The sequence below is a fragment of the Gouania willdenowi genome, chromosome 11, assembly GCF_900634775.1.
Source record: "Gouania willdenowi chromosome 11, fGouWil2.1, whole genome shotgun sequence".
Lineage (NCBI taxonomy): Eukaryota > Metazoa > Chordata > Actinopteri > Blenniiformes > Gobiesocidae > Gouania > Gouania willdenowi.
In genome coordinates this window covers 14463565-14489150 of record NC_041054.1, presented here as the reverse complement: position 1 = coordinate 14489150, position 25586 = coordinate 14463565, and the positions used below count along the sequence as shown (strand labels likewise).

Below are 25586 nucleotides of genomic sequence, written 5' to 3'. Positions count from 1 at the left end.
AATGCAATATTTGGGGCTAAAAATTTTGCGTCCAAACACTAATTTGAATTTTTTTTAAATTCTCTTTTTTTTGGGGGGGGCGCACGGCAACGTAGTGGTTAGCACGTCCGCTTCACAGCAGGAAGGTCCTAGGTTCTAGCCCTGGGGTGGACACCTGGGTCCTTTCTGTGTGGAGCTTGCATGTTCTCCCCATGCTGCATGGGTTTCCTCTGGGTACTCCGGCTTCCTCCCACAATCCAAAAGCATGACTGTTCGGTTAATTGGAGTCTCTAAAATGACCGTAGGAGTGAATGTGAGTGGTTGTCTGTGTGTTGCCCTGCGATGGACTGGCGCCCTGTCCAGTTTTTTTTTATTTTTTTTTATTGAATAATAAAGACACAAATCTACCTCCATACTTAATCAGCTATAACCAGTCTTTATTCATGTGTGTGCCCAGCAGCACAGTCTCCAAACTGGTCCTCTATCGCCCCCTACGTTTATAGATGACGCTACAAGAACTGGTTACCAATGTAAACTTTAACATTTGGCCCCGCCCCCTTCGATGCAGAGCGGATGTAGTCATTGTGTGCCCACTCAGTGTTTCGCAGAGGAGTGTTTTGGTCCCAGATTTCCCGTTTAGTCCTTATTTTGTCCTTTAGTCTGCGGTGAACAGTGGAGTTTGTCCATGACAGGAAGCAGAGGGGGAAGCGGTGCTTGTCCCCGCTCCCTCTGCGCTGCCCCCGGGTAGCTCACTGCACGTCCCCCCGCTGCTGCCCCGGAGCTTCACTCGGAGAATGTCTGTGTTGAAGATACAAGAGGAGGTAGGCTTGTTCTGTGTTGTAAAACCACTCATCACTCTCACTTTACTAGCATCTGTTTTGGTCCTATTTGTACTTTATGTACTACATTTGATTATTCACCGATTGCTTAAACACAAATAAGTTAAATATTTGGTGGCAAGTGACGTTTATCTGTTGTATTTAATGGTGAAATCAACATGATAAAGTTGTATAGGTGTTAGCCCATTAGCCATGTTTCCATAAGAATAGCGGTAAATCATGCTAGCATGCTAACGTTCTTTTACCTGTTGCTTTACTTTTAGGTTATTTTGCTATTGCTAACTATGATAAACTACTCTGCTTTTGTGTTTGCTGTTGTTTTGGTGTCGAATTGTGTCATTTTGTGGAAGGTTATGAGGCTGGCTAACGGGTTTTTTTTTGGGTTCCTTAACATGCTAAGGTTAGTAGTGCCAGCTGTACCAGGCGCTGCTGCTGCACAGTGGTTTTCATCATAGACTGTGATTAGCAGCGTTAGCTTTTTATGTCAGCTGTTCATTTTAGCATCGTGGACGTTTTTTTTTCTTCATGGCAGCACTAAAAGCGATCACCTGTTGCTGCAGATATGAAACACTGTCAAACCAAAATAGCAGGTGGTGCTCATGACTGAAGGCAGCTTTCAGGCTCAGAGCAGCTGCTGTGGACACTGATTATACTGGAAGCACAGGGAGGACACTATTACGTTTATATTATACTGTCACTTAAAACAGTTACACCTATATATTGGATAGATTACTAAATAAATGCAAATTTAAATTTCATTATATATTTAGGAGAGGTGTAAAGAGTACTGATATATCCTACTCAAGTAGAAGTACTGTTACTTGATTGAAATTGTACTCATACATAAAATACTCAAGTAAAAAGTGTAAAGTTACTAGTTACTTTCACCCCACTCATGTTTATTTTGGTAATAAAATGTATAAAATATAAGGTTTGTCGAAATGTACAATAAATTAAAAAAAAAAAAAAAAAAACACCAATAAATTCAATTCTAAATGAAATAACTGATAAATAATGACATATATATATATGTTGTTTTGGTGCCATGCATTACATTTAATTTGGTTGGTCGGCTATGATATGATGCATTTGTTGCGTGGTTATTTTATTTTCTCATACAATGTCCGTTGATCATTTTAAAACAAATAATAATTTACTTGGTAACGGTTGGGTGTAAAAATGTTACAAATTACTTTACTTCTAAGTCAAATGACTGATTTAGAAATATAGGCAAGGCAAATTTATTTGTGTAGTGCATTTCATACACAAGGCAACTCAATGTGTTTTGCATGATCAAAAAGTGCAACAGAAAACATTCAACGGCTTAAAAATCAATAAGAACATTAAAATCAGCAACAATATAAGTACAAGTACCCATAAAAACAATTAATTTACAGCAGCATGAGTACTTCCATTACTTTCACCTCTGATATTTAGACAATAATTGATATTTTATTAGAAATTGTTCAGAGGAATAATAGAATAACAACAGCATTCAGACAGCACTTCACCAAGCACCAAATCTCCTTTTTGCCAGATATCTGTAGTTATCTGGTGATCCTGATCATGATTTCATGATCATTCACACTTTAAAGGCTTGGAAGAAATTTCTATCCCCACAATGTCGTGGCACCCCCATTTTTTGGGAAAAATTATGATCAAATGTGCAATCCAGATCCGAATCTGCTTAAACTCTGTGTTGTAATGGAGGAACCAACCAGACATACAGTAACTGAGTCAAATTCCATAAAGATCGGTCAATGACGAACCATTATATGAAATTCTGAAATTTCACCAATTATGAGTGATGGGGATTTTGAAATTGATCCAGAAATAGTATATTGATCCGGATCTACTCCAAAATTTAATGGAATAAATCTTCCATGTCGTAAGGTCTATCTTTGGTTAAAATTTTGTTATAATCTGTTAAGTAATTTGTTTTGATGTAATCCTGCTAACAGACAAACCAATAAATCAATGCCGGGGAAAATATGATTTCTCCTTGGTGGAGATGAGAGTAGAACAATAACGATCTTGTTGCTTAGATTGGTACATACTAGTTAGGAGTCGGACATACAGTATATTTCTTAAAGGATTTTTTAAAAAAGCAAGTTACCTGTATCTTTCCCCTATTTTTGGAATCATTATTTCAAACAATTTTGCTACCCTCTTTCATTATATCCAAACACTGATGTGGTCTTCTTCTGTTCCACTTGACTTGCAGCACCATCTGCCACATTTTTCATACAACAGTTTGAACATTTCTCTCACATATGCACATTTGTCCACAACAATTTAGTCTAACCTATGTGAATTCATTTCCACACTGCTTTACCTATGCCCCGCCCCCTACCAATGTATGCATCCCTATCACTGCAATTAAAACATCAGTATTGACATTTGGCTGTGGCTGCTCCGATGCACATCAAGAGCTCCAATAACAGCTTCATACATGTCAGTACCTGCAGCGCACATTCTTGTGTTGCCCGTAGTAATAAGAAAATCAAAGAAATCAGGAGGGACCTAATGTAAGCAATGCACCAGAATCAACGCCTGAACATTCCTGCGTCCCATGGATTGTATTTTAAAGTACAAAATCGTTCAAAAAAGTTTTAAAAAATAAATGAACAAATATTTTGTTTATTGGTATTGCATTGAACACATTTTTGTTATCTACAAAACTAGTACAGATACCCTTTAAATGAAATGAAAGTGTTTTCTAGATGTTGCATCACTTGTGGACATAGATAACTCATAGATCTATAGCTTTTTGTTTCCTAATGATGACTATTTTTTCTTTGTGCAGTGTATTTTTCTCTTGGTTAGTGTGTGGACCCAGGTGGTAGGAGCTGTTTTACTGTCAGAAAATTAGTGTAGGTTAGATTTTAGTCATGTTGATTTTCTCAGGCAATGTTATTTATAGGCAATAGTGTTGATTTCAGAGGAAATTAACAAAATGGGCAATATGATCTCCATACTGTATATACTGTAGTTTGTCAGTGCATGTATACTGATCAGCTCTTTGGGCGTCGGGTGGTTCACGACAACTGATAGGGTGTGTGATTGGATCCTCTTGTCCATTCTCTATTGTTCATTGTGCTGCTTGCTGAGAAATGGAACTAAAATAGACACTAGCTGAACACAGAAGACTAGACGGAGTGTCACCATGGGCAGAGGTTTCTGTTTGTCCTCCAGAGGGCGGCCTGTAGCTTAGCAGCATGGTTAATGCTGCAACAAGGACTAGGTCACTTGTGTCTAACTCAAGGTCTGGGACCCAAATCTGGCCCTTTAGAGCATGTAAATCGGCCCGCAGGACACAGTAAAAATGACGGAGATAACATAAATTATGGTGTAAATTACCAAATAATCCAGTTGTTGATATCTCAAATTCACCAATTTTGTGAAACTTTACAGTATTTTTAAGTGCTTACAGTTTTCCTTTGTTCATATTGCAGGAATACAGTCATTTTTATTTAGAACTCTCAATTTTTCCAAAAATTTAGCGATTTCTTACAAACAGTTCTCCAAAATTCCTCTAAATTACACTAAAATTGGTTACAAAATCAAGCATTTTTGAAGTGAAGATCCGGCAGGGACTGAGTAGTACAACGGATGTTAAAATTGTTCTGTTACCCTTCTATAAATCTGCGGCTCACTTGAGATCAAACTGGTCCATATTCGGCCCCTGAAATAAAATGAGTTTGGGCTTGGGATTTTATTTAAACAGAAAGGCTGATTCTTTGAAAAGCTTCGAATAGTACCGGTATATTGTGAAGGAACGCTTGAACAGCATGTTGATTTTTTTGACGATTGCCAGTGCAACTGGGGGTGTAAATCACCAGCTTCATCACGATATGATGTCGATATATTTGGATGACGATACAATGTTTGCCAATATAACAAAGTCTGTCACGATACGATTTCGATTCGATTCACAAGCCTGTGATCGATATGATGTGATATCTTGTGCCCATTTCACACAATCATTTACTTGTATATCAACTCCCAAAAAACAACTGAAATGTGATTTGACTTATTTCTAAGGTCTTTCAGGTATCAGGCATTAAATAAACAGTATTAACACCGTTCTGTAACATTTACCAAATTGTTAGACTTTGAATTGTGTGAGTGATAAAAAGCATCTCGTAGTTTTATTTAAATTACTACGGTGCAATACATTTTTAATAATACAAAAATATGGCTTTAAAAACAGTTGATTTCACTGTAACAAACTAACCAGGTGGGGACAAAGTGTCACTGGCATGTTATGATTAATAATATTATTATTATTTTAACATTGACATGTTAATGATGCCAAACTGTTATGTAACTAAGTATAAAAATGTATTTTAAAGGGCATATGATGAATTTGTGTAAAACAAAAATAACCACACTTGGGTTACTTCCGCATCTTCTCCGTTTGTGTTTTATAGCGGTTGGCTCCATATTCAGGAAACGGCATGAGGCAGTACTGCATAGTGCCGTGTACAAACTGGGGTGGCAGCAGGGGTTGCAAGGCTTTGTTGTCGTGTGGCATTTGCTACGTTATCCCACTATCCCCGTACAGGAAATGGTGGCACGGGTGTACAGACGTGCTATGTGAATTTCAAAATAAAAGCGTATCTTAAAGATGACAATGTTTATCGATGTTTTCATTGTGCATCGATGTAATTGGATCATTAATTAATTAATCGATTTATTCATGTGGATGTGGATCTATGTAATGTTACACCACTAATTACCACGGAGCCTTGAATGAAGATGAATTATCTAGTTTGCCTGCTCGACAAATGTCTTCAGTATACAGCTTTGTCAACTGTATAGTGTCATTAAATGAGTCAGTGAAAGGAAAACGAATAGAAAAACATGCTGCATTGCCAACACATGTTTTGTTTATCATAAAATCATTTCAAAGTAAACATGTCTCACAGAAGCCTGATCACAGAGAGCAGATTTTATTCAAGCTAAAAGTCTGCTTTCATGTCTCACTGCTTAGTCATTATCTGATGACTCATTCTTGGTTTGGCATTCAACTGTTAACCTTAAGCAATGCTCACATTTTTGAGTCATCAGGTCAAAATTCTAGATTCTGAAATGTAGTATTCTTCAAATTTTCTAGGAAGAGTTGTTCTCCTGCTGTGCTTGAGTTTAGTGAAAGTATAGCCCAGCCAACGTGCACATGAATGTGCTCACACGTCATGGAGGTCACAGTGTTGCATACCAACCAAAGTCTAGTGTCACCGGAGCAATGCCTTCAAACAGATCAGCCTCCCGTGATCTGCAAAAGCTTGAAAATCTTTGAATGTCATGGTCGCTCCACTGGCTGAGTGTGACGGCACGCACGTGCACATGTTCCCACCCACTGGCAAGTGCTGACATTTGTGTTTGTGTCCTGGGATTCTGTTACACACTAGATCTTATTGAGAGGTACACGCACATCGGTATATTTTCACTAACTGAAGGACATTCACATTAAAGCTTAATTTTTATGGTAAAATTGCATTGTTTGTTTTTATTATATTTGGATTGATGAATAATAGATACTTAAAGTTTACGTCCCAAAGAGAATTACTATACTCGAGCAGGAACCTTAACAAACGTAAAAGGCTAGTGAGAAAAAAAGAACAATAAATGAAATATGAGAAAGTCAGAAAAATGGAAGGCAAAATATTATACAATAATACAAATATATAATATTTAATGATTTAAGTATACTGTAAAACAATAATAACAGAATGTATTAAAAATTAGAAAGAAAATGTATTTGCCTTTTACTATTTACTTTATTTTCTTAAAGCTTTGTTGTCATGCGCAGCAGAAACATACACAATAAATCTGCTTTGTAAATACCTTTGGGCTGCTGTGCTTGAGTTTCACTCATGCTGCTGCTAGCGATACACAAAATCTCATTTGTTTGCTAATACTCTCTGCTTACCAAACAATTGGTTTATAAAAGCTTTTTCATGAAAATGTGTAGTGCCAAAACCATTACTGCTGAAACAGGCTGTTGTTTTACATTAAGATTTTAGTCTTTTTGACTCAAAAAACAGGCTTTGTTCATCCCACTAATACTTTTTTCTTTCTTGTTTTGATCTCGGTTGTCCCTCCCTTGTTCATCCCGCTGAGTTAATGAGGTTGGGTGGCTTGGCAGGATTGCTCTTTTTGGGGTCTGTGCTGAATATGAAGGAGGCTCTCTCACAGACATGCACATACAGACTGGTGTTGTTAGCTGCCCTCAGATTCCCTGGCAAAGCTCATCTGTTCCAGTTTTATAATGAGACGGGGACTTTTGAAAGTATACCATTCATACAAAAATCTAATACACATTCATGCACTCACTAATCTTGTATCCACTTTCTGTTGCCCTCTTAAATTTGAGGCCACTTTTTGAACGTGCAGATCACTTAAAGCTCACACGCAAACCTTAAGAACAGTCAGTCATGTGCATGGTTTTCTCCCCACACAGCATTTTAAATACCTAAACCCTAACCAGTTAGACTTATTTAGAAGCATTTTAGTGCCTTGTGGTGTTATTTTGTGTCACTGTGTTCAACATTTTTGAGCTTTGTTAGTCAGGCCCTTTAACTCGACCCATAAAATGAAATCATGACAGATCTGATCATGCGTATGAGCTCTCATGATTATTGTATTTAGTTGTAACGCACATGTCGATCACAAGGTTTTCAAATCAGATCTAGGAGCATAACACCAATCATAATGCAATTAACAGACATTTATGCCCTTTTTTGACTACATTTAAATAAATAAGACACAAGATAAATGACAAAATTGGTTAAGCGTCACATGTTTTTCCCTTGGGAATTACTTTCTTTTTTTTTATACCTAAAACATTGTTTTGTAAAATCTTTAAGTAACAAGCTTTAGAGAATGACATGCATCTTCTTTAGTACTGCAAGCAGTTTCTTTTATCATCATTTATTTATTTAGTTTAATTGCGTAATTGATAATTCATTTCAATTATTGCTTGATTATAATTGTAATTTAAAAAACGGTTGCTGTCGTAATTGTAATTAAATTGTAATTGAGTTTAGATAATTGACTTCGTAATTGTCAATTATAATTTAACGCAAAACTGGGTAACCACGATACAGTTCTACATGGTTAACAATTATTAAAATATGTTTCATATGCTGCTTTCCCATATTTTACCATTTAAAAACAAAAAAAATTGAAATCAAGGAGTATACTAACAGAAAAAAGGCTCAAATGTCCACACCAAAAATATTAATACCTATATTTTCATTGATCAGGAAGCTTAACAAGGTAACCAACAGATAGGAAATAAATTAGATGATAGGTATTTTACAGCTGATTTAGGACCCATTATCATAAGAGATGCTAACAGAACGCTAACACAAGAGAAAGGTTAACTTTTATACTGACACTGTATATTTAAACTTTTTTCTTCCCACTAGTTTATAATTGCTACTTCCGTTAGCACAGCTTTGGTCTTTGCTTATTCATTGTAGGGATGTTCTGTTCCAAGTTCTGCCCACAGTTACTCTCTCTTCTTTATTCCAGTATCCCTGTTTGCCCTTCTCTCGTTTTCTCTCTCTCTCTCTGTCTCTCTCTCTCTCTTTCCCCTCCCCCTTATGTCGCTCACTCTCTTCTTTTAAATGAGCTAGCTTCAGCAGTCTGCCTGAAATGAGCAATGCATACCCACACATACATTGGGCTCAACTGCCAATGTCTAAGCTAGTTCTTAGTGCGCATGTGTGTGTGTGTCTGCGTCAGTTGTGCGTGCGCGTGCGGCTCTGGCTGCAGGACAGCAGCAACCATATGTGGCTTCCTGTGCGCTGCTAGGCAGCACAGGCTCATTCTGCCGCATGCTTCACACCGCCATCATTACGCAAAAGGAATTCCCTGCTGTCTCCACTTCTGCTAGCATTCAGGGTGAGGGAGAGAGTGTGGAGAGATGAGGAGGACAGACATGGAGCAAAGCAGCACTGACAGATGAAGGGAAACCAAGCTGAAATCAACATTGGATTTACCTGAAGATGTGCCATTTGTGTTTAAGAGGGAACCGCTGCATGTTTACAGGATTTACTGCTGACCTTTGTGCTCCTGGATTGGGCACAAATGTGACGGAACACAGTGTATTCATGCGTGTTTAGGAAAGGGTGGAGGGGGACTTTGTTGCGTATGATTGTTTGTTCCTGATGCGGTCTGACCGGGCTAGCCGTGTGTGTATTGTGGTGCTGGAGGAGGTAGAGGAGGATGAACACTATTCTTCATCCCCTCCTCCTATCCCCAAGTCTTCCCCAAACCGGCGTAGATGCCATCATGCCTCTCGAAGGGCAACAGCTCAGGATGACAAGGTGAGCTGGGCCCTGCTGCTCCTTTCTTTGTCCATTCAAACACTCTTTTGTGTAGTCTGATACAGTGCACACCTTCTGTCAGGTTAAAGGTGTATTGGCTGTGGGGGAAAAAAAGCACGTCCCAAAGCTGACATTAAGTAGTTCCAACATGTGTTGAAGTTCACAGCTGCACGTTTCAACTACCAACGCACCAAATCACACTAAATATAGCACCTGCGCAACTCTGCCACACGAGAAGGCTGCTGGTTTGTTTAGATTATAGGCAAATCCTGTTCTTTGTAGGTGGACAATCCCCCCATTGAACCATAATAATGAGTCTTTGCATTTTGTGTAGGCAACTCTTCTTTGAAGCACTCGCTGAAAGGTGAAAAGCCAAGTGCCTCCGATCTCTGGCTTTGTTTCTGTGATTGTCTCTAATAAACTGGAGGCAGATGCTACGCTGCCACAAACTGGATGAAATGAGAGATTGTTTGGGAGGATAGAGACAGCCTGTGTAGCAGGAAGGCAGTAATAAATTCTTTATGTTCAGACCATTAAATTTAAATGGCAAATACCCGAACAGGCCTCATGGCCGTGTATGTCTTGTGGTGGGTTTATTTTTGTATAAGTTGCCAATATTTCTAATCTAGATGTTGATAATAAAAAAAAATCTTTACAACAAAGAAACTTAAAAAAAAAAGTAAGAATGAAAGCAAATGAGTAAGTAATACCCTAACGTTTCCTGTAAAAGGAAACTAGCATGCTTGAGGTTTTAGCCCAATAATCAGTCTGACTCTGTAGCAACACACTGATGCAGCAGTGTTTACAAAGCCCAGCGTTTAATGTCTAACTTTGATGAGCACGTGAACACGGATGGAAAGGAGCTCATAGTGTTTGTAGACACATGTTTCCACTCAGCTGCAGCTTCCTCTTTTTGATGAAACAAGCCTCCTGAACACCACAGACACATTGAACTTATCTCGATGTAGTAAACAGAGGAAAGCATTTTCCAGGTGTTTACGTTAGCAAAGCAATAACAGCAGTAACTCCTCACTCAGGGGCCTAAACATGTAAGCACGTGTGCATTTTCCCAGAAAATGAAACTTCCAGAAGCAAATAGCTGGTTTGTTTCATTTCAGCAACAAAGTTTTTATTATTGCCTGTGTGTCAGCGCTGAAGCCCGTAATTCACTTACTGTATGTTACAAATTGTCGTCCTTTAAATGAAAGTCAAAGTCCTTTGTGTTTGCTTTATGTCTGTTTTTCTCTCTGAAGCCATCTCTGCTGAGAGCCATATTCAATGTGGACACAGAAGAAGTCCGCTCTCTCATATTCAAGAAGGAGGATGTAAACATTCAGGTAAATCCTACCCTTTAAGTTTTATATCACAATGAGCTGCGGTCAGTCTTCAGGCTGTTATTCATCTGGGTTCCTTCTGATCGATTGAGTGACTGAGTGCACCCTCTAGCAGCCTCACATATTTCTCTACATTTAAAAAGCTGTCAACCAAATCCAGTCTATGATCCTTCATAAAACATGTCCCATCATCTAATGCCCCATTTCCACACCCTGTGCTGCTTTCCTTTTTATTCCCTGTTTGTCTGCCTTCCATCTGTGTGTAATGTAATGTAATGCTGGGGTCATCACACTGAATCCCCCTGCAGTCAGCAACACTGGCCAGTGCTTTTTGCCGTCACATGACCTTTGTTTATAGTCTCACTTTGCTGATTGCACTGAAATAGTGTGGCGTAGAGGGGAAACGGATTGCATGCTCAAGTGATGGAAGGAGTAGAGGAATACATGTGTGGATGATGGAGTTTTTGCTTCTCATGACTTTAATCTCATGTTTCCTGTGGTCAGCTAAAGTCAGTGTCGGTTGAATGTTGCCAGAGGTTTTTTTTAAGTTTGTTGTTATATGTCCTAGGACAATGAGAAGCGCACCCCTCTGCATGCTGCAGCCTACTTGGGAGATGCTGAGATCATTGAGCTGCTCATCCTCTCAGGTAAACACCACACAACTCTGGAGTCATCTTTCACTGGGTTTGACCTGCTGGAAGTTGGAACCTTTCTTAGGCCTATATTTTCAGTTCAAGCTGAAATTTAATTTCTCTTCTAAGTGTAGAAGTCCGTGGGGATTGTATGTTTTATTTTTAGATTTTTGGTTTATATGACAGTGACAGTGTACATTAATATCAATAAAGAAATGTACCAGATTACTACAGTTTCTTTAACCCAACAACTTTGGAAAAAAAGGCTACGTTCAGACTGCAGGCAAAAATGACCCAAATTCAAGTTTTTTGCCCATATGAGACCTATATTGATCTTTTAAAGACTGTTTGGACAGCACAATTATGATTTTTTTCAAATCTGACCGAAGCCACTTTGATGTGTGGTCTTAAATCCGATACATATCTGATATTTGGCAATACGACAGCTGTCTGGACAGCCAGGCTGCATTTTTTTAATCTGATCGTTACATTGTCAAAATGTGATTAACGTCACCATTCTACGTCCCAGGAGGAGCAGTGGGGGGAAAAGCAGACAGTGAAAGGAGAGTGAGGTCTCAGAATCAAAAATAAATAATAATAATAAATAATAATAAATATTTCTTATATTAAACATACTATCAGTGCCAGACGCACACCGAGACGAGATGCCTCTATATTTATTTTTGTAAATACAGTCCATGCCTTTGTGGTCACGTATTACCTTAGGACCATTTTTGTCTTTCTTCTCATCCCTCTCGTCCCCGTGTATATCAGTCATTCACAGCTCACTGTTTCTTGGTGACTGGTGACATTTCCTGTGACTAATCAATCATCTGATAGGGGCCTTTTTTAGCTTTCTGCTAAGTGATCTAACAAGAAGGGGGAGCAGGAGCTTAAACGAGCATAACGTAAGAGTGGGATGGTATGCATACATGTGCGTGTGTGTAACTGTTCAGGGTTTCTCAATATTGTGAAGAGCCTGCAACAGGTGCAGCTTTAGGGCTATTTTAACCCATGAGCAAAGGCAAAGAGGATCATGGCAGTTTTATGTCTTCTAGGCATTAGTTCCCCCTACTTTCCCACAGTCGTGAGAGAAAGTCTTTTTACGTTGGGGTTCCACCGAATCTGTTTGCTGTCAAGTTTGCACAATTTGCTCCTGTGTTGTTTTTACTTAAAAGTTTTTAATCTTTCTGCATTATTGTCTTTTTCATTTAAGGAGCCCGGGTTAATGGCAAAGATAACAAGTGGTTGACTCCTCTTCACCGAGCGGTGGCTTCTTGTAGTGAGGTAAACCAAACACATACTGCTGCTTTAAAACTGAAACTTGAGCCTTACATTAGGTTTCCTGCTGTTAATACTGTCCACAAGCCTTCGCTTGAGTAGTTGATCAACACTTCATCACCTCCTACATTCAGGATGCAGTGGCCATGCTGCTCAAGCACAGCGCCGACGTGAATGCACGTGACAAAAACTGGCAGACGCCGCTCCACGTAGCTGCTAGTAACAAGGCAGTGCGCTGTGCAGAAGCTCTCCTCCCACTTCTCAGCAACGTAAACGTCTCCGACCGAGCAGGACGCACCGCCTTGCACCACGCAGCCTTCAGCGGCCATGTGGAGGTCGGTCTATTGTGTTCTAACCTGCACACCAGGGTGGGGTCAATTATAATTGTAATTGAAAAAAAATTGTTGCTGTTGTAATCATAATTTAATTGTAATTAAGTTTAGATAATTTACTTTATAATTGCAATTGATGAATAAAAACTGTCCTTTACAATTTAAGTAAATGCAACCCTGGAGAACCATGTTACAGTTCTATGATGTACACATATGTAGTTAACAATTATTAAAATATGACACCTTTCACTTCCCTTGAGGATCATTTTACCATTTAAAAAAAATTGAAATCGAGAGCTATACCGACAGAAAAAAGGCACAGACGCCCACATCAAAAACATTAAAACCTATATTTTCATGGATAATGAAGCCTAACAAAGTAACCAATAGATGAAAAGCAAATTGGTTGATAGATAATATTTTTTAGTGTATTTTACAGCTGATTAAAGATATAAGTCAAAAGTGACCAGTTATCATAAGAGATGCTAACAGAAAGCTAACACAAGAGGAAGGTTAAGTTTTATGGACTTACTGTATTTATTAAAGGCTCAGTAATTGTGATTAATTGTAATTGAACTTTTGTAATTGAAAATGTAATTGTAATTGACTGTCAGGGGGAAAATTATTGTAATTTTAATTGTAATTTGGAAAAATACCGGTCAACGCAATCGTAATTGAGTTGTAATTGAACATGGATAATTGAAGTTGTAATTGTAATTTAAAAATGTAATCGACTTCAGCCCTGCTGCACACATACAAATAAACCTCATAAACTCTTTGTTCTAATTTGTGTGCCAGATGGTGAAGCTGCTGCTGTCCAGAGGAGCCAACATCAACGCTTTTGACAAGAAGGACAGGAGAGCCATCCACTGGGCAGCGTACATGGGTCAGATCTTTGGGCGTCTTTAGTGGAACCTGCAACATGCTTGCATGTGTTCAGGAAATTCACTTTCCACCAAATTCTCACCTCTCGGCTGCAGGACATCTGGAGGTTGTGAAGTTACTGGTGGCCAGTGGAGCTGAGGTCGACTGTAAGGACAAGAAGGCCTACACCCCGTTGCATGCAGCCGCGTCCAGTGGAATGAGCAGCACAGTGCACTACCTGCTGAGTCTAGGAGTCCAAGTTAGTCCCGTCCACATACTTACAATCCCATCAATCCCCGCAATAGCTAAAGCTGCTTAATCACATAAACTGTACTTGTATGTTATCCAAAAGTGGTTTTCATTCGCTACTGATGCCAGTGTGACCCCAAAAACACTGCCAAAGTGACATTTCTGCTGTTTTCACAAATGAAAAGATGTTGACAAATCAATGGCGATGTTGATAATGTGGCCTCCACTGTACCCGAATCTGGCCAAAATCGGAGTGACTGCATATTATGGGAAACACTGAAACAAGCTAGAACAAAAATGACTTTATGCGAATCACGGGCTGTGTTTGAAATGACATACTAACGTACTACTCATACTAAGTCTGACGTCAAAATGAGTATGTAGTGCGTTCACATTAGATAGCATGGAAAGAGAAATACCTTGATGTATACTATATCAGGACATTTTCTAAGTATGCACGGTGGGCACACCGCTTCATGATGCATTGCAAGTGGAATGTAAAATTGCCCTGGGACCGACTTCAAGTTAAATATCAAACATCCCCCTTTTCAAAATAAAAGCATCTCTTCTTGTCTTCCATTCTTTTTTTTTTTTTTTTTAAGTCTTTTGTAAATAGGGCTCTTGTTTTGAAGTTTGAAGTGAGTTTAATGGATCAAAGTAGCACGTTAGTATTCTACTTGGTCACTTTCTTGCTTAAAATCAGAACTTTCAAAGGAGATATTTAGCCTCAGTGTGATTCAGGTTTTTGTCATTGTAGGTTCCAAATGAATCATGGGAATCTTGCAAGCATACTACAGTGGGAACGATCATCATCGGTCATAGTAGACTGTATAAACTCATTGAGTAAGGAGTGTGCCATTTCGAACACAGCCAATGTCTTCTTACCTGGTGAAGAAACACAAGAAATCCCAGTTAGAATTCTTCTACATTACTCCAAATCCCACAATGCAATGCGAGACACTTGTCTGAAGTCACATGACCCTTAGTCAACAACCTGTTTGTTAGTTTGGTCAAAATCAAACTTTCGAGCCTCAATTTCTAAGTTCAACATTTGTTTGTGAGTAAATCCTTATCAGAGGATTTGTGTTTAAGCAGCTTTAGGTTACTGGATAAGATTTACATTTGAATAAGTGTGTATTTAACTGTTTAAGATACTCTGTTATTATTCACCCTTTTAAGGTGAATGAGGTAAACGCCTATGGAAATACGCCGCTCCATTTGGCTTGTTATAATGGACAGGACGTGGTAGTGGGTGAGCTCCTCGAGGCAGGAGCCAAAGTAAATCAGGTCTGTGCGTGCGTCGCAATAAACGCCATTGTAACATGTAATTTATGCGTGAAAGTAATTGCATTATTTTGTTCCTTCAGGTGAATGAGAGAGGCTTTTCTGCACTCCACTTTGCTTCTGCGTCCCGACAGGGGGCGCTGTGTCAGGAGCTGCTGTTGGCCCACGGAGCGCACATTAACCTGCAGGTGAGCGCAGCTGCTCAGACAAATACTGAACAAAACAAAAAACCAATGTCCTGGATAATGAGTTATACTGAGAACAAGTCTGTTAGCTCTCAGCTTTGCTCAACCCTCTCCTACTGTGTGTTACTGAACACTTTGGGACCAGTAATGGAAACTGGTATTAGGCTCCCACAGCCTCAAGATCCAAAGAACATATGGAAGTCGGGGGAGGAGATGGCACTCCCTCAGGCAGCAAGCTGCTCAGAGATGGCGTGGGTGTGTGGGTGTGCACGTGGACATGGCGGGTCGAAGCAAGCCTATGTTTTTTTCTAATTCTTGAACACGAAACACTTAATCAGCTGCTAATGCACTGTTTAATTTCACTTTGAATTGTCCATATGAGGTTTTTTTTTTCAACAAATATTGCTCTCCTCTACCCGTTCTACCTCCCCCCATCCTTCCATCCATCTGTCCAGAGTAAAGACAGGAAGACTCCCCTCCACATGGCAGCTACACATGGAAGGTTCTCCTGCTCTCAGGCACTCATTCAAAACGGTGAGAGTCGCGACTGTGTGACATGCATGAATTCAAGCGTAATATACGTAGCATGTTTCTTTCAAAGTATCACACACGGATAGTAAGCTGCTCTCGTTTCTGTGTTCAGGCGCTGAGGTCGACCGTGAAGACAAGAGCAGAAACACTGCTCTGCACATTGCTGCTCGCTATGGTCATGAACTCATCATCACAGCACTCATCAAACACGGAGCCAACACCACCAAGTCAGTAACAACTCCCGCATTATTTCACCATCTTTGATCATCCTATTCCCTCATACCGTGAGTCACTGCTTTAGTTTAAAGAGCGCACATTAAAAATCCCAACAATAGTAAGAGATTTGAGAAGAAAAGTTAAATCAGTCTCATTCTCTGTCAGAAAGGCTCATTTACACTCAAACCTTACACTGCTTCTCTTGTAAGGTCTAATAGGGGCTCAGATTTTCCGTTTCAAAATTTCCCCAATTCTGTTTTTTCTGTTTCACTTCTGTTTCATCGTCTTCTCCAATTTACATGACTTTACTGGCTATTAAACTTCCCGAAATTGAACCAAACATGCAAAATAAGGTTAACAAAGTCAACTACTGTTATAATTTAACATTTTATAAGCTTCAGATGATTTACGAAAAAACAGGAGGGTTACACTGAAATCAGGCATTACATCGTAATACCTTAATGCAGTGCAAACCTAATGCATGTATGACGCGCCCGCCTGGTGGGAAAAAAAGTTATGACAGGTGGGGCGCGACAAACAGGAGAACATTTACAATTTCATGCCAATCTTTTTAAATGCGTTTCTTCATTAACAACAAAGATCATTAATACTAAACAAAAAATATTTTTTTGTTTTCTGAAGCTTTTTGTCACAGATTGCATTTTTGACTACTGCACTTTTACATTTGTTTTTTTAATTCAGGTGATTAGCTGAATTTAGTTTTTGAGTTTTTATTTATTTATGAAATGTTACTTGTATTATGAAGCATGTTATTTTTTTTCCCCCCCCTGTTAGTTCATTTCATACATGCACGGAATTTCCATTTTTGTATTTTTAGTATCTGTTTTTGAATTTCAGTCACAGGATAGCATGATCACAAGTCCAACCACAACACGTAGCACAAGATTTTAAACAAGATTAAGGGCAGGATTGAATGTATTTGTCCGTTTGTTAGACTTTTTAGTCATTCAGTCACCCATTATGAAATGTGTGATATTGTCCCAAAACATGCCATTGCGGATTTTTCGTGTCATGTTGGGTCACGATTTTAAATAAGCAGAGAGAAAAAAAATAAAACAGGTGAAATGGCTTATTCCTTTTTAGAACATGAATTCTTTGCCTTCTCTGTTTTTCATCTTTTCAGGAGAGGCATTCATGGGATGTTTCCTCTACACCTGGCAGCTCTCAGCGGCTTCTCCGATTGCTGCAGGAAGTTGCTGTCCTCAGGTAAATTCATGCTTCATCATCTCTCCTGCACATGGAGTCACCCAGTGGACATCCAAATTGATGCTCGATGCGTTTTTGTGCAGGGTTTGTCATAGACACCCCAGACGATTTTGGAAGGACGTGTCTACACGCTGCTGCCGCTGGAGGGTGAATTTTTAGGCTTTTATGTTTTACAGATGTTTGCACTCATCTTTTTATGTGATTTTTTTTTTTTTGGTCTTTTCATGAGAATAATCGGCTCAGTTGGTTCATATTAAACAGAATCAGAACAGTTTCCAGCACTTTTAAGGCAGCACCAGGGCCTGTTTAAGATCATTGTGACTGTTGGTCGTTTCTCTGCACAGAAATCTGGAATGTCTAAACCTGCTGTTAAACATTGGAGCGGATTTTAACCGAAAAGACAAGTTTGGGAGGTAAGTTACTGTGCCAAAATTAAATGATGGTGCATTTTGTTGCAAACAAAGAAATAAAAATTAAGACACAAGATGAAGACAAGTTTACACACTTTGGATGCACAACTTCAGCGTTTTGTGTTTCCCCTCAGGGCTCCATTACACTATGCATCAGCAAACTGTAACTATCAGTGCGTGTTTGCCTTGGTGGGCTCTGGTGCAGGCGTCAATGAGTTAGATCAGAGAGGCTGTAGCCCCCTGCACTACGCTGCAGCTGCTGACACTGATGGAAAGTAAGCCTGGCCCAGTGATTTACTGGTGCACTTCATAGATGATCAGAGGCTGTGATTCTTTAAGGAGCTGTGTTTTGGTCTTTGTTAGATGTGTGGAGTACCTGCTGAGGAACGATGCTGAGCCAGGAGTGAGAGACAAACAAGGTTATAGTGCCGTGCACTATGCCTCAGCCTACGGACGCACACTCTGCCTGGAACTGGTGCGCTCACTTAAAGCAATCAGATAAAATACATTGAGTGAAAAAGCCAACAAACTGGATGCTGACATTTAACTTACACGTCTCTGCTTTGTTGTTTTCCTTTTCTTTCATTCAGATGGCAAGTGAGACGCCTCTTGATGCGGTAAGAAAAATATTTTCATCACACTCTGAAGTGTTTAGTCAGTGCTGATATTTCCACGAAGTGCTGGTTATTAACGGACTCAATCTCTGCTGGGTTTCAGTTAACGGAGACAACAGCGACAGACGTCCTGAATGACTCAGAGAGCCAGGCTCCAATCAATCCTCTCCATCTGGCCGTGAGTCCTCACTCATCTGCTTTATGTCTCATTGGTACTTCTGTTCTGTTAGATCACTTAAAGTGTGTGGTATAACACACGGGTGGTAACTTTTATCACAGCAGGGGCCACAAAAATGTGATAATCTGTTCTGAGGGCCACATTAACATCAACGTTCATGTCTGCATTCAGAATAATGACCAATCTGATTATTAATACAGGATATCATAAAGGGGTTGTGTGTGTATTTGTTTTGTTTTGCATGCTTTTGTTGTCATTTTGTGTATTTTTTTGTTATTTGTGTTTATTTTATTGGTCATTCAATGTTTTTCTGTAATTTTTATGGAGGCATTTTGTATAAATTCATATTTCTTTGATCGTTTTCTGCATTTTTGGCTCTTTTTGTGTGTTTTTGTGTAATTTTGTATAGTTTTTTAAGTCATTCTGTGTATTTCTATTTAATTTAGGTTTTTTTTTGAGTCACTTTTTGTGTTTTTCGACTATCGTTTTTGTATATTCTGTTATTTTTCTGTGTTTTGGGAATCATTTTGTGTATTTTTACAGTTATTTTGTGTATTTTTGTCATTTGTATGTTTACCTTGGGGTGGGGCCATTCAAAATTAGATCACAGGCCACATGTCTGATATAACAGGATCACCATGTGATCTTTTATTCTGAAAAATGCCTTTCAATCAGTCTTGTACTTCAAACAATAAATGCTGCTCAAATGAGACAAAATAAACCTGTTTTGCGGTACTGTTGCTAAAAGGTTAGTGATTCATGGATTGAAGGCGGAAAAATTCAAGCTGAAGAATCTTCTAGAGCTCGTTTGTGTCCCCATCACCTTGCCCATGACTAATCTGTCACATCCCAACCATTGTTTGATCAACCATGTCTATTAGCCAGTGCTCTGTGATCCTGCAGGCTCACCACGGACACTGTGGCTCATTAGAAGTCCTCCTGTCATCCCTGCTCGACGTGGACGTTCGCAGCCCAGAAGGACGGACGCCCCTCAGCCTGGCCTGTTCCAGAGGCCACCAGGAGTGTGTGTCCCTCCTGCTGCACCACGGCGCCTCACCCATGACCCACGATTACATCCACAAAAAGACAGCCTTACATGCTGCTGGTACACAACAGCAACACACAACAATAACACACAGCTTTTGAAAGGGGACATGTTTGAATGAAGCCAACTGTATAGCTGTGTTCGAAATTGTATACTAATGTACTTTACACTACACACTCAATGAGTATATACTGTCTACTATATACTATAAGGATGATGAGCGTTCCCACTGAAGTATACTTCCAAGTTTCCCGGGATGCATTTAGAACCTGAATCACACTGAAGCTAAATATCTCCATTGATTCGCCACCTTTGAAAGTTCTGAAAGCATTTTAAGTGGGAAAGTGACCAAGTAGAATATCAAACATGTGCTCATTTGATCCATAAAACTTGTGTAAAACACATTTCCAAATGCCGACATTTCAGAGATTTTGTGCTACTGACAATACTTCTGTTTAACTTCAAAACAAGAGCCCTATTTACAAAACTGGTAAAAACTAATGAAAGACAAGAAGAGATGCTTTTATTTTGAAAAGGGGATGTTTGACTTTAGGCTTGAAGCTGGGCCCAGGAACATTTTACATTCTGCTCGCAATGCATCATGGGGCGGTTGAGTATGACTAGTGTGCCCACTGTCCATACTTCAAAAATGTCTCGATAAAGTATACATCCAGGTATTATTCAATCTTTCCATACTATCGAATGTAAACGCCCTACATACTCATTTTGACGTCAGACTTAGTACGAGTAGTACGTTAGTATGTGATTTTGAACAAAGCCTATGATTGTGTGCAGCTCTGAATGGCCACCCCGAGTGCCTGCGCATGCTCATCAGCAGCGAGAACCAACACATCAACGTGGACGCACAAGACACTAATGGACAGTAAGTGTGTGTAAAAATGATTCCTCGTGCTTTCTGGTTTGTTGTTGTGTTTGCGTGCTGTGACTGAATTCAGCTGAACATCAGATGAAATGTGATCTTGTTATCACAGGACTCCTCTGATGCTGGCAGTGCTCAGTGGACACACGGAGTGTGCGTACTCTCTACTGGGTCATGGAGCCAGTGTGGAGATCAGTGATCGTTGGGGCAGGACAGCGTTACACAGAGGGGTAACCAACCACACTCTGCACCACGTCCAAAATTATTTACATTTCTGGGTCATTTAATGTCATTCCAACAACTTTTCAGGACATTTATCAATTGTTCCTTAATGATTCAAATGGCACACTGTACATTTTTAGTTTGATTGGATGAATACTTTATGAAATATGGACAATTTAATGCCCCCTCACTAAATTGTCCATATTATGGATAATGTGTCGATTTTCGTTTGTCTTTATTGGAAGCTTAAAATGAAAGATAAATATCACAGGAACTACACACATAGGAAACTGAAATTTTGTGTAGTAATACAGTAAGTACATTTCCTAGAGAGGAGTTCTGGTAAGTTGGAGAAATATGGTCATATGTCAAATACATATATATATATTTTTGTTTCGTTTTGACCTCTGTGTTTGTCAAGAATTTGAATTACTATAGCAGGTTTGAAGCTACCATATGCTTCCATCATGAGAGGCTGTACCTCACAAAGTATGAATTAGAAAAAACACTTCAAAAAAAGACAATGTTTTTTATATTTTTTGTTACTAGTGAAAAACTAATAAACAAAAAATTATTATAAGCTACAATGGCCTCGTGTAAAGGATTTTCAATATCAGCAAGTGGTGAAATAGCCCCAAAGTTGGGGTCCGAAATAAAAATGAAGTCACTTAAAGAAAAATTGTTTTCTATCGTAAGAAAGACTAACCTTCATATTAGAAATTAAAACAGAGATCAGATTTTTGTCCTACATTCCCACATGCAGTTATAGCCAATGAAAATAGTTTAAAAAATATTTTCTTTATTTATTTCAAGTGACTGTTACCAATGCATATATCTGACTAATCAGTAGTTATCTGAACAGTCTATGTACGTAGCTCAAAGCTGATACATTTACAGGGAGCTGAGGCATATGCATGAGACAAACATGTTCGAGCCCCAAACCCAGACGAACTTTTTTCCATTTTTGAGGGGCTGGCATGTCCACCAGATAGGATGTATAGCAGATATTTTTGTATATTCTGAGAAAGTAGGTGGCGCTGTGTTACTGTACCAGATTTTCGTTTCCTATGTGGTGTAATTCCTGAGATATTGGAGGTATGTGCGAAAATCGACACATACCCTCCTCACTAAATTGGCCGTAAAAATCTCAGAATTTTTTAAGACCAAAGTGCGTGGAACATTTGTGAAATGACATGGAACTCTGTCTTCCTGTTGACCCAATATTAGAGATTCTTTTGTTTTTAACCCAGGCTGTGACGGGCCTGGAGGAGTGTGTGGAAGCCCTGCTGCAGCGAGGGGCCAGCGTGTGTGCGAAAGACATCCGGGGACGCACACCGCTGCATCTGGCCTCCGCGTGTGGCCGTGTGGGCGTACTGGGCGTCCTGCTCCAGAGCAGCAGCTCCTCCCACACCAACTCGTACTTCACTGACAGCCAAGGCTACACCCCGCTGCACTGGGCCTGCTACAATGGTAGCACACGCTCACATTTCTGTGTGTAGCGCTTCTTTTTTTGTGTTTCTAATGACTCTGCTGTGTAGGCTATGATGCGTGTGTGGAGCTGCTGTTGGAGCAGGAGGTGTTCAGGGCCATCAAAGGCAGCTCGTTCAGCCCTCTGCACTGTGCTGTGTAAGACAATAAACTCCTTATGTCAGCGACTTTCTGTGATTGATGATGAGCTCTGACAGACCATGTTGTGCGTCACAGTATGAACGACAACGAGGGCGTGGCCGAGATGTTGATCGACTCTTTGGGTGCATGCATTGTCCTCACCACTGATGCAAAGGGCAGGTGGGAGCAGAGAGCGTTATATTAACTAACTCACCATGCGCACAAACTTTACAATGACTTACTCTATGGTGGTGGTGTGGACACTGCAGGACGCCACTTCACGCTGCAGCTTTCTCTGACCACGTGGAGTGTATTTCCCTCCTGCTGAGCCACGGAGCGCAGGCCAACACCACCGACACCCACACCCACAGGACGGCGCTGATGATGGCGGCGCTGAACGGACAGACCAACGCTGTAGGTCAGTGATGTGTGTTTACACTGGGTCGTCTTCAAATCCAAAATATCAACAGTGAATGGGTTAAGTTCTTACTCATGGACTGGGGGCCAAATCTGGCCCTTTAAAGCTCCCAATTCGGCCCGCAGGAGAAAGTAAATATGACAAAAACGTGACTCATTGTGTAAATCACCAACTAATTCAGTACCTCCAATTACACAAATTCAATGAAACGGCACATTTTAGCCCTAGTTTCACAGTTTTCCCACAAATATATCACATGATGGCAGTCATTTTTAACTTCTAATTGTTGTAAGTACTCAAAATCCTCAAATTATTCCCCAAATTAAATAAAAAGTTGTCACAAAATCAAGTAAATTGAAGATCCTGGAGAGTCTGATATCTGTCACTTATTGCTTGGATATTGTCGGTGCCTTACATAATTTAGATACTATGATACGTGGAAGTGCAAATTAGGGCACAAGAATGATAAAATTAGTCGTTTTACCGCCTATAATCTGTGGCCCACTTGAGATTAAACTGGTCCGTATTTGGCCCCTAAATTAAAATTATTTTGACACCGCTGCACTAAAGCTAGGCTTTTATTTATTTTTGTATTTAAATTTGCTATTATAGTTGAATGTTTGTGTGTTGCAGAGGTACTGGTGAGCAGGGCCAAAGCAGACTTGACACTACAGGATGTGGAGAGGAACACCGCTTTACATCTGGCTTGCAGCAGGGTAATAAACACACAGAAACATTACATGGTTGATTTTTATGTGTTAGCATGGCTGGATTTGTTCTCATGGCTTCACTTTAGTGTTTTATCTCCCCCTCGTCATCTTTTGATGGATAAAACATATATTTTCCGTGTCTTGAGATGTATTTAAAATTGTTCAATTACTTCCATGTTTTTGTACTGATAGCTAACAAAACTTGTGTAAAACCAAACCCAAGAGCCTTAATCGCTCAAATAATTATAATGATAATTAATAAATAAATCCACTCAGATATAGAATTTGATTGAATTGACAAGTTGATAAGTTAACATATTGATAAGTTATTGATAAGTTAACATATTGATAAGTTATTGATAAGTTAACATATTTCAAGGTGAAATTAAAACTAATTTAAAAACAGTATGTAAACATGTACATTTTATTTTATTTTAGAGTAGTGTTACATATCAGAATGTCTAACAATAACTGTCACTGCTCTGACCCCCTGCACATTTGTTGTTTTTATGTTATTGTTTTTTTTTATATTATTATTTTTTATTATGTATGTTTCTTTTTGCCTGCTATTCTATTGTGTTGCAATGTGTAAATAAAGGGATATCCTATATTCCATGCTTTATAGTTTTGAACATATTATTTCCGTTATTCTGTATTTTTCTCATTTGTCGTTCACTCTGTGCTTTCTGCTCTCCTCAGGGTCACGAGACATGTGCCTTGTTGATCTTGGAGAAAATCAGCGACAGGAACCTGATCAACTGCACCAACACCATGCTCCAAACGTAGGTGGACCTGAGGAGACATTAGTCGACTAGACGTGTTGGTATTGTGCTGTAAACCTTGTCCTGCCTGCAGGCCGCTGCATGTAGCAGCCAAGAAGGGGCTGACGGTGGTGGTCCAGGAGCTGCTTGGGAAAGGAGCTAGCGTGTTAGCCGTGGATGAGAACGGTCAGTAGTATAACGCTGCACGTTCACCAGGGTTGGACTCTATTATAATTGTAATCGTGTAATTGATAATTAATTACAATTATGGTGTAATTATAGTAAGTAAGAAAGTAAACTTTATTTATAGAGCACTTTTCACAGGTAAAAAACAATAAGTGCTGTACAAACATTTTAGTATCATCCCGTCTAAAGAAAACATGGAAAAACAGTCACACAACATGTGAGACAAGAACGGGAGAACTATAATTGTAATTTAAAAAGTCTGTTGCTGTCGTAATTGTAATTACATTTTAATTGAGTTTAGATAATTAACTTTGCAATTGTAATTGCCATGAAATTCTACAAAAATTGTAAATTATAATTTCACACAAAACTGGAGAACCATGTTACAGTTCTATGTATAGTTCTACACATATGTATTTAACAGTTATTAAAATGTGTTTTATATCAAGCTTTCCCACATTTTTTCATAAAAAAAAAAAAAAATTAATTAAATCGAGGGATATACTGACACAAAAAAGGCTCGGACTCCCACACGAAAAATATTAAAACCTTTATTTTCATTGATTATGAAACCTAACAAGGTAACCAATAGATAGGAAATAAATTAGATGATATATATTTGTTTTTACTGTATTTTACAGCTGATTTAGGACCCGTTATCATAAAAGATGCTAACAGAAAGCTAAAAATTGAACATGGATAATTGAAAACGTAATTGTAATTGACCCCAACCCTGACGTTGACCACGCTGCTTTTTTCAAAGTTGAACCTTTGAATGTTCTGGTCTCAGGTTACACCCCAGCTCTGGCCTGCGCTCCCAACCGTGATGTCGCTGACTGTCTGGCTCTCATCCTGAACTCCATGATGCCCACGTCCCCCATGGTCACCATAGCCAGTCTTCCTCAAACACTAATCAACCACCACCACTCCTCCTCCAACACCTCCAACCACGTCTCCAAAGGTGTGGCCTTTGACTCGCTGCCCCCCCTACGGCCTGACCACGTCTCCTACTGCAGGCCTGAGCGACCGCTATCTTCCGTTTCTGGGGACGATGAACTGAACGACTCAGACTCTGAAACGTACTGAGCACCTCTGGGACAGGGACCACTCTAATGGCACATCCCGGCCAGCCAATCAGGAGCCTTATTAGACCACTGATGCAAAGAAGACATTTTTAGGTTATATTTAGCTAGACTTCTTGGAATAAAGAGTAAAACTAATATAAATCTCATGCACGCCTTTTTACGGTGCAAAAAAAACTT

General features: G+C 39.4%; 1 protein-coding gene across 3 annotated transcripts; it reads left to right on the top strand.

Annotated features, from left to right (window-relative positions):
* Positions 1–773: 773 nt before the first annotated feature.
* ankrd28a (ankyrin repeat domain 28a) lies at positions 774–25435 on the top strand. 3 transcript variants are annotated; one of them, XM_028460616.1, is made up of 29 exons: positions 774–800; positions 10411–10494; positions 11060–11138; positions 12340–12410; positions 12539–12739; positions 13535–13622; positions 13717–13859; positions 15029–15136; positions 15217–15321; positions 15774–15852; positions 15962–16076; positions 17210–17292; positions 17376–17439; positions 17637–17705; positions 17837–17977; positions 18066–18177; positions 18293–18319; positions 18420–18494; positions 19398–19599; positions 20335–20422; positions 20532–20649; positions 21892–22111; positions 22180–22267; positions 22346–22429; positions 22519–22667; positions 23301–23383; positions 24077–24159; positions 24233–24324; positions 25115–25410. In XM_028460616.1, exons 1-29 carry the CDS (start codon positions 774–776, stop codon positions 25408–25410), a joined length of 3174 nt encoding a protein of 1057 aa, XP_028316417.1. The 3 variants fall into 3 exon arrangements, with proteins under 3 accessions (XP_028316417.1, XP_028316416.1, XP_028316415.1); XM_028460614.1 differs by lacking the exon at positions 774–800 and adding an exon at positions 8999–9157; XM_028460615.1 differs by lacking the exons at positions 774–800; positions 15217–15321 and adding an exon at positions 8477–9157 and having other exon boundaries at positions 25115–25435.
* Positions 25436–25586: the final 151 nt, after the last annotated feature.

Coding starts and splice junctions, on each gene's coding strand:
- ankrd28a (XM_028460614.1), top strand. CDS start 8,999: ATGCGGTCTGACCGGGCTAGCCGTGTGTGTATTGTGGTGCTGGAGGAG. Junction 10,495..11,059: donor AGGAGGATGTAAACATTCAG/GTAAATCCTACC, acceptor TATATGTCCTAG/GACAATGAGAAGCGCACCCC. Junction 18,495..19,397: donor TCAATCCTCTCCATCTGGCC/GTGAGTCCTCAC, acceptor GTGATCCTGCAG/GCTCACCACGGACACTGTGG.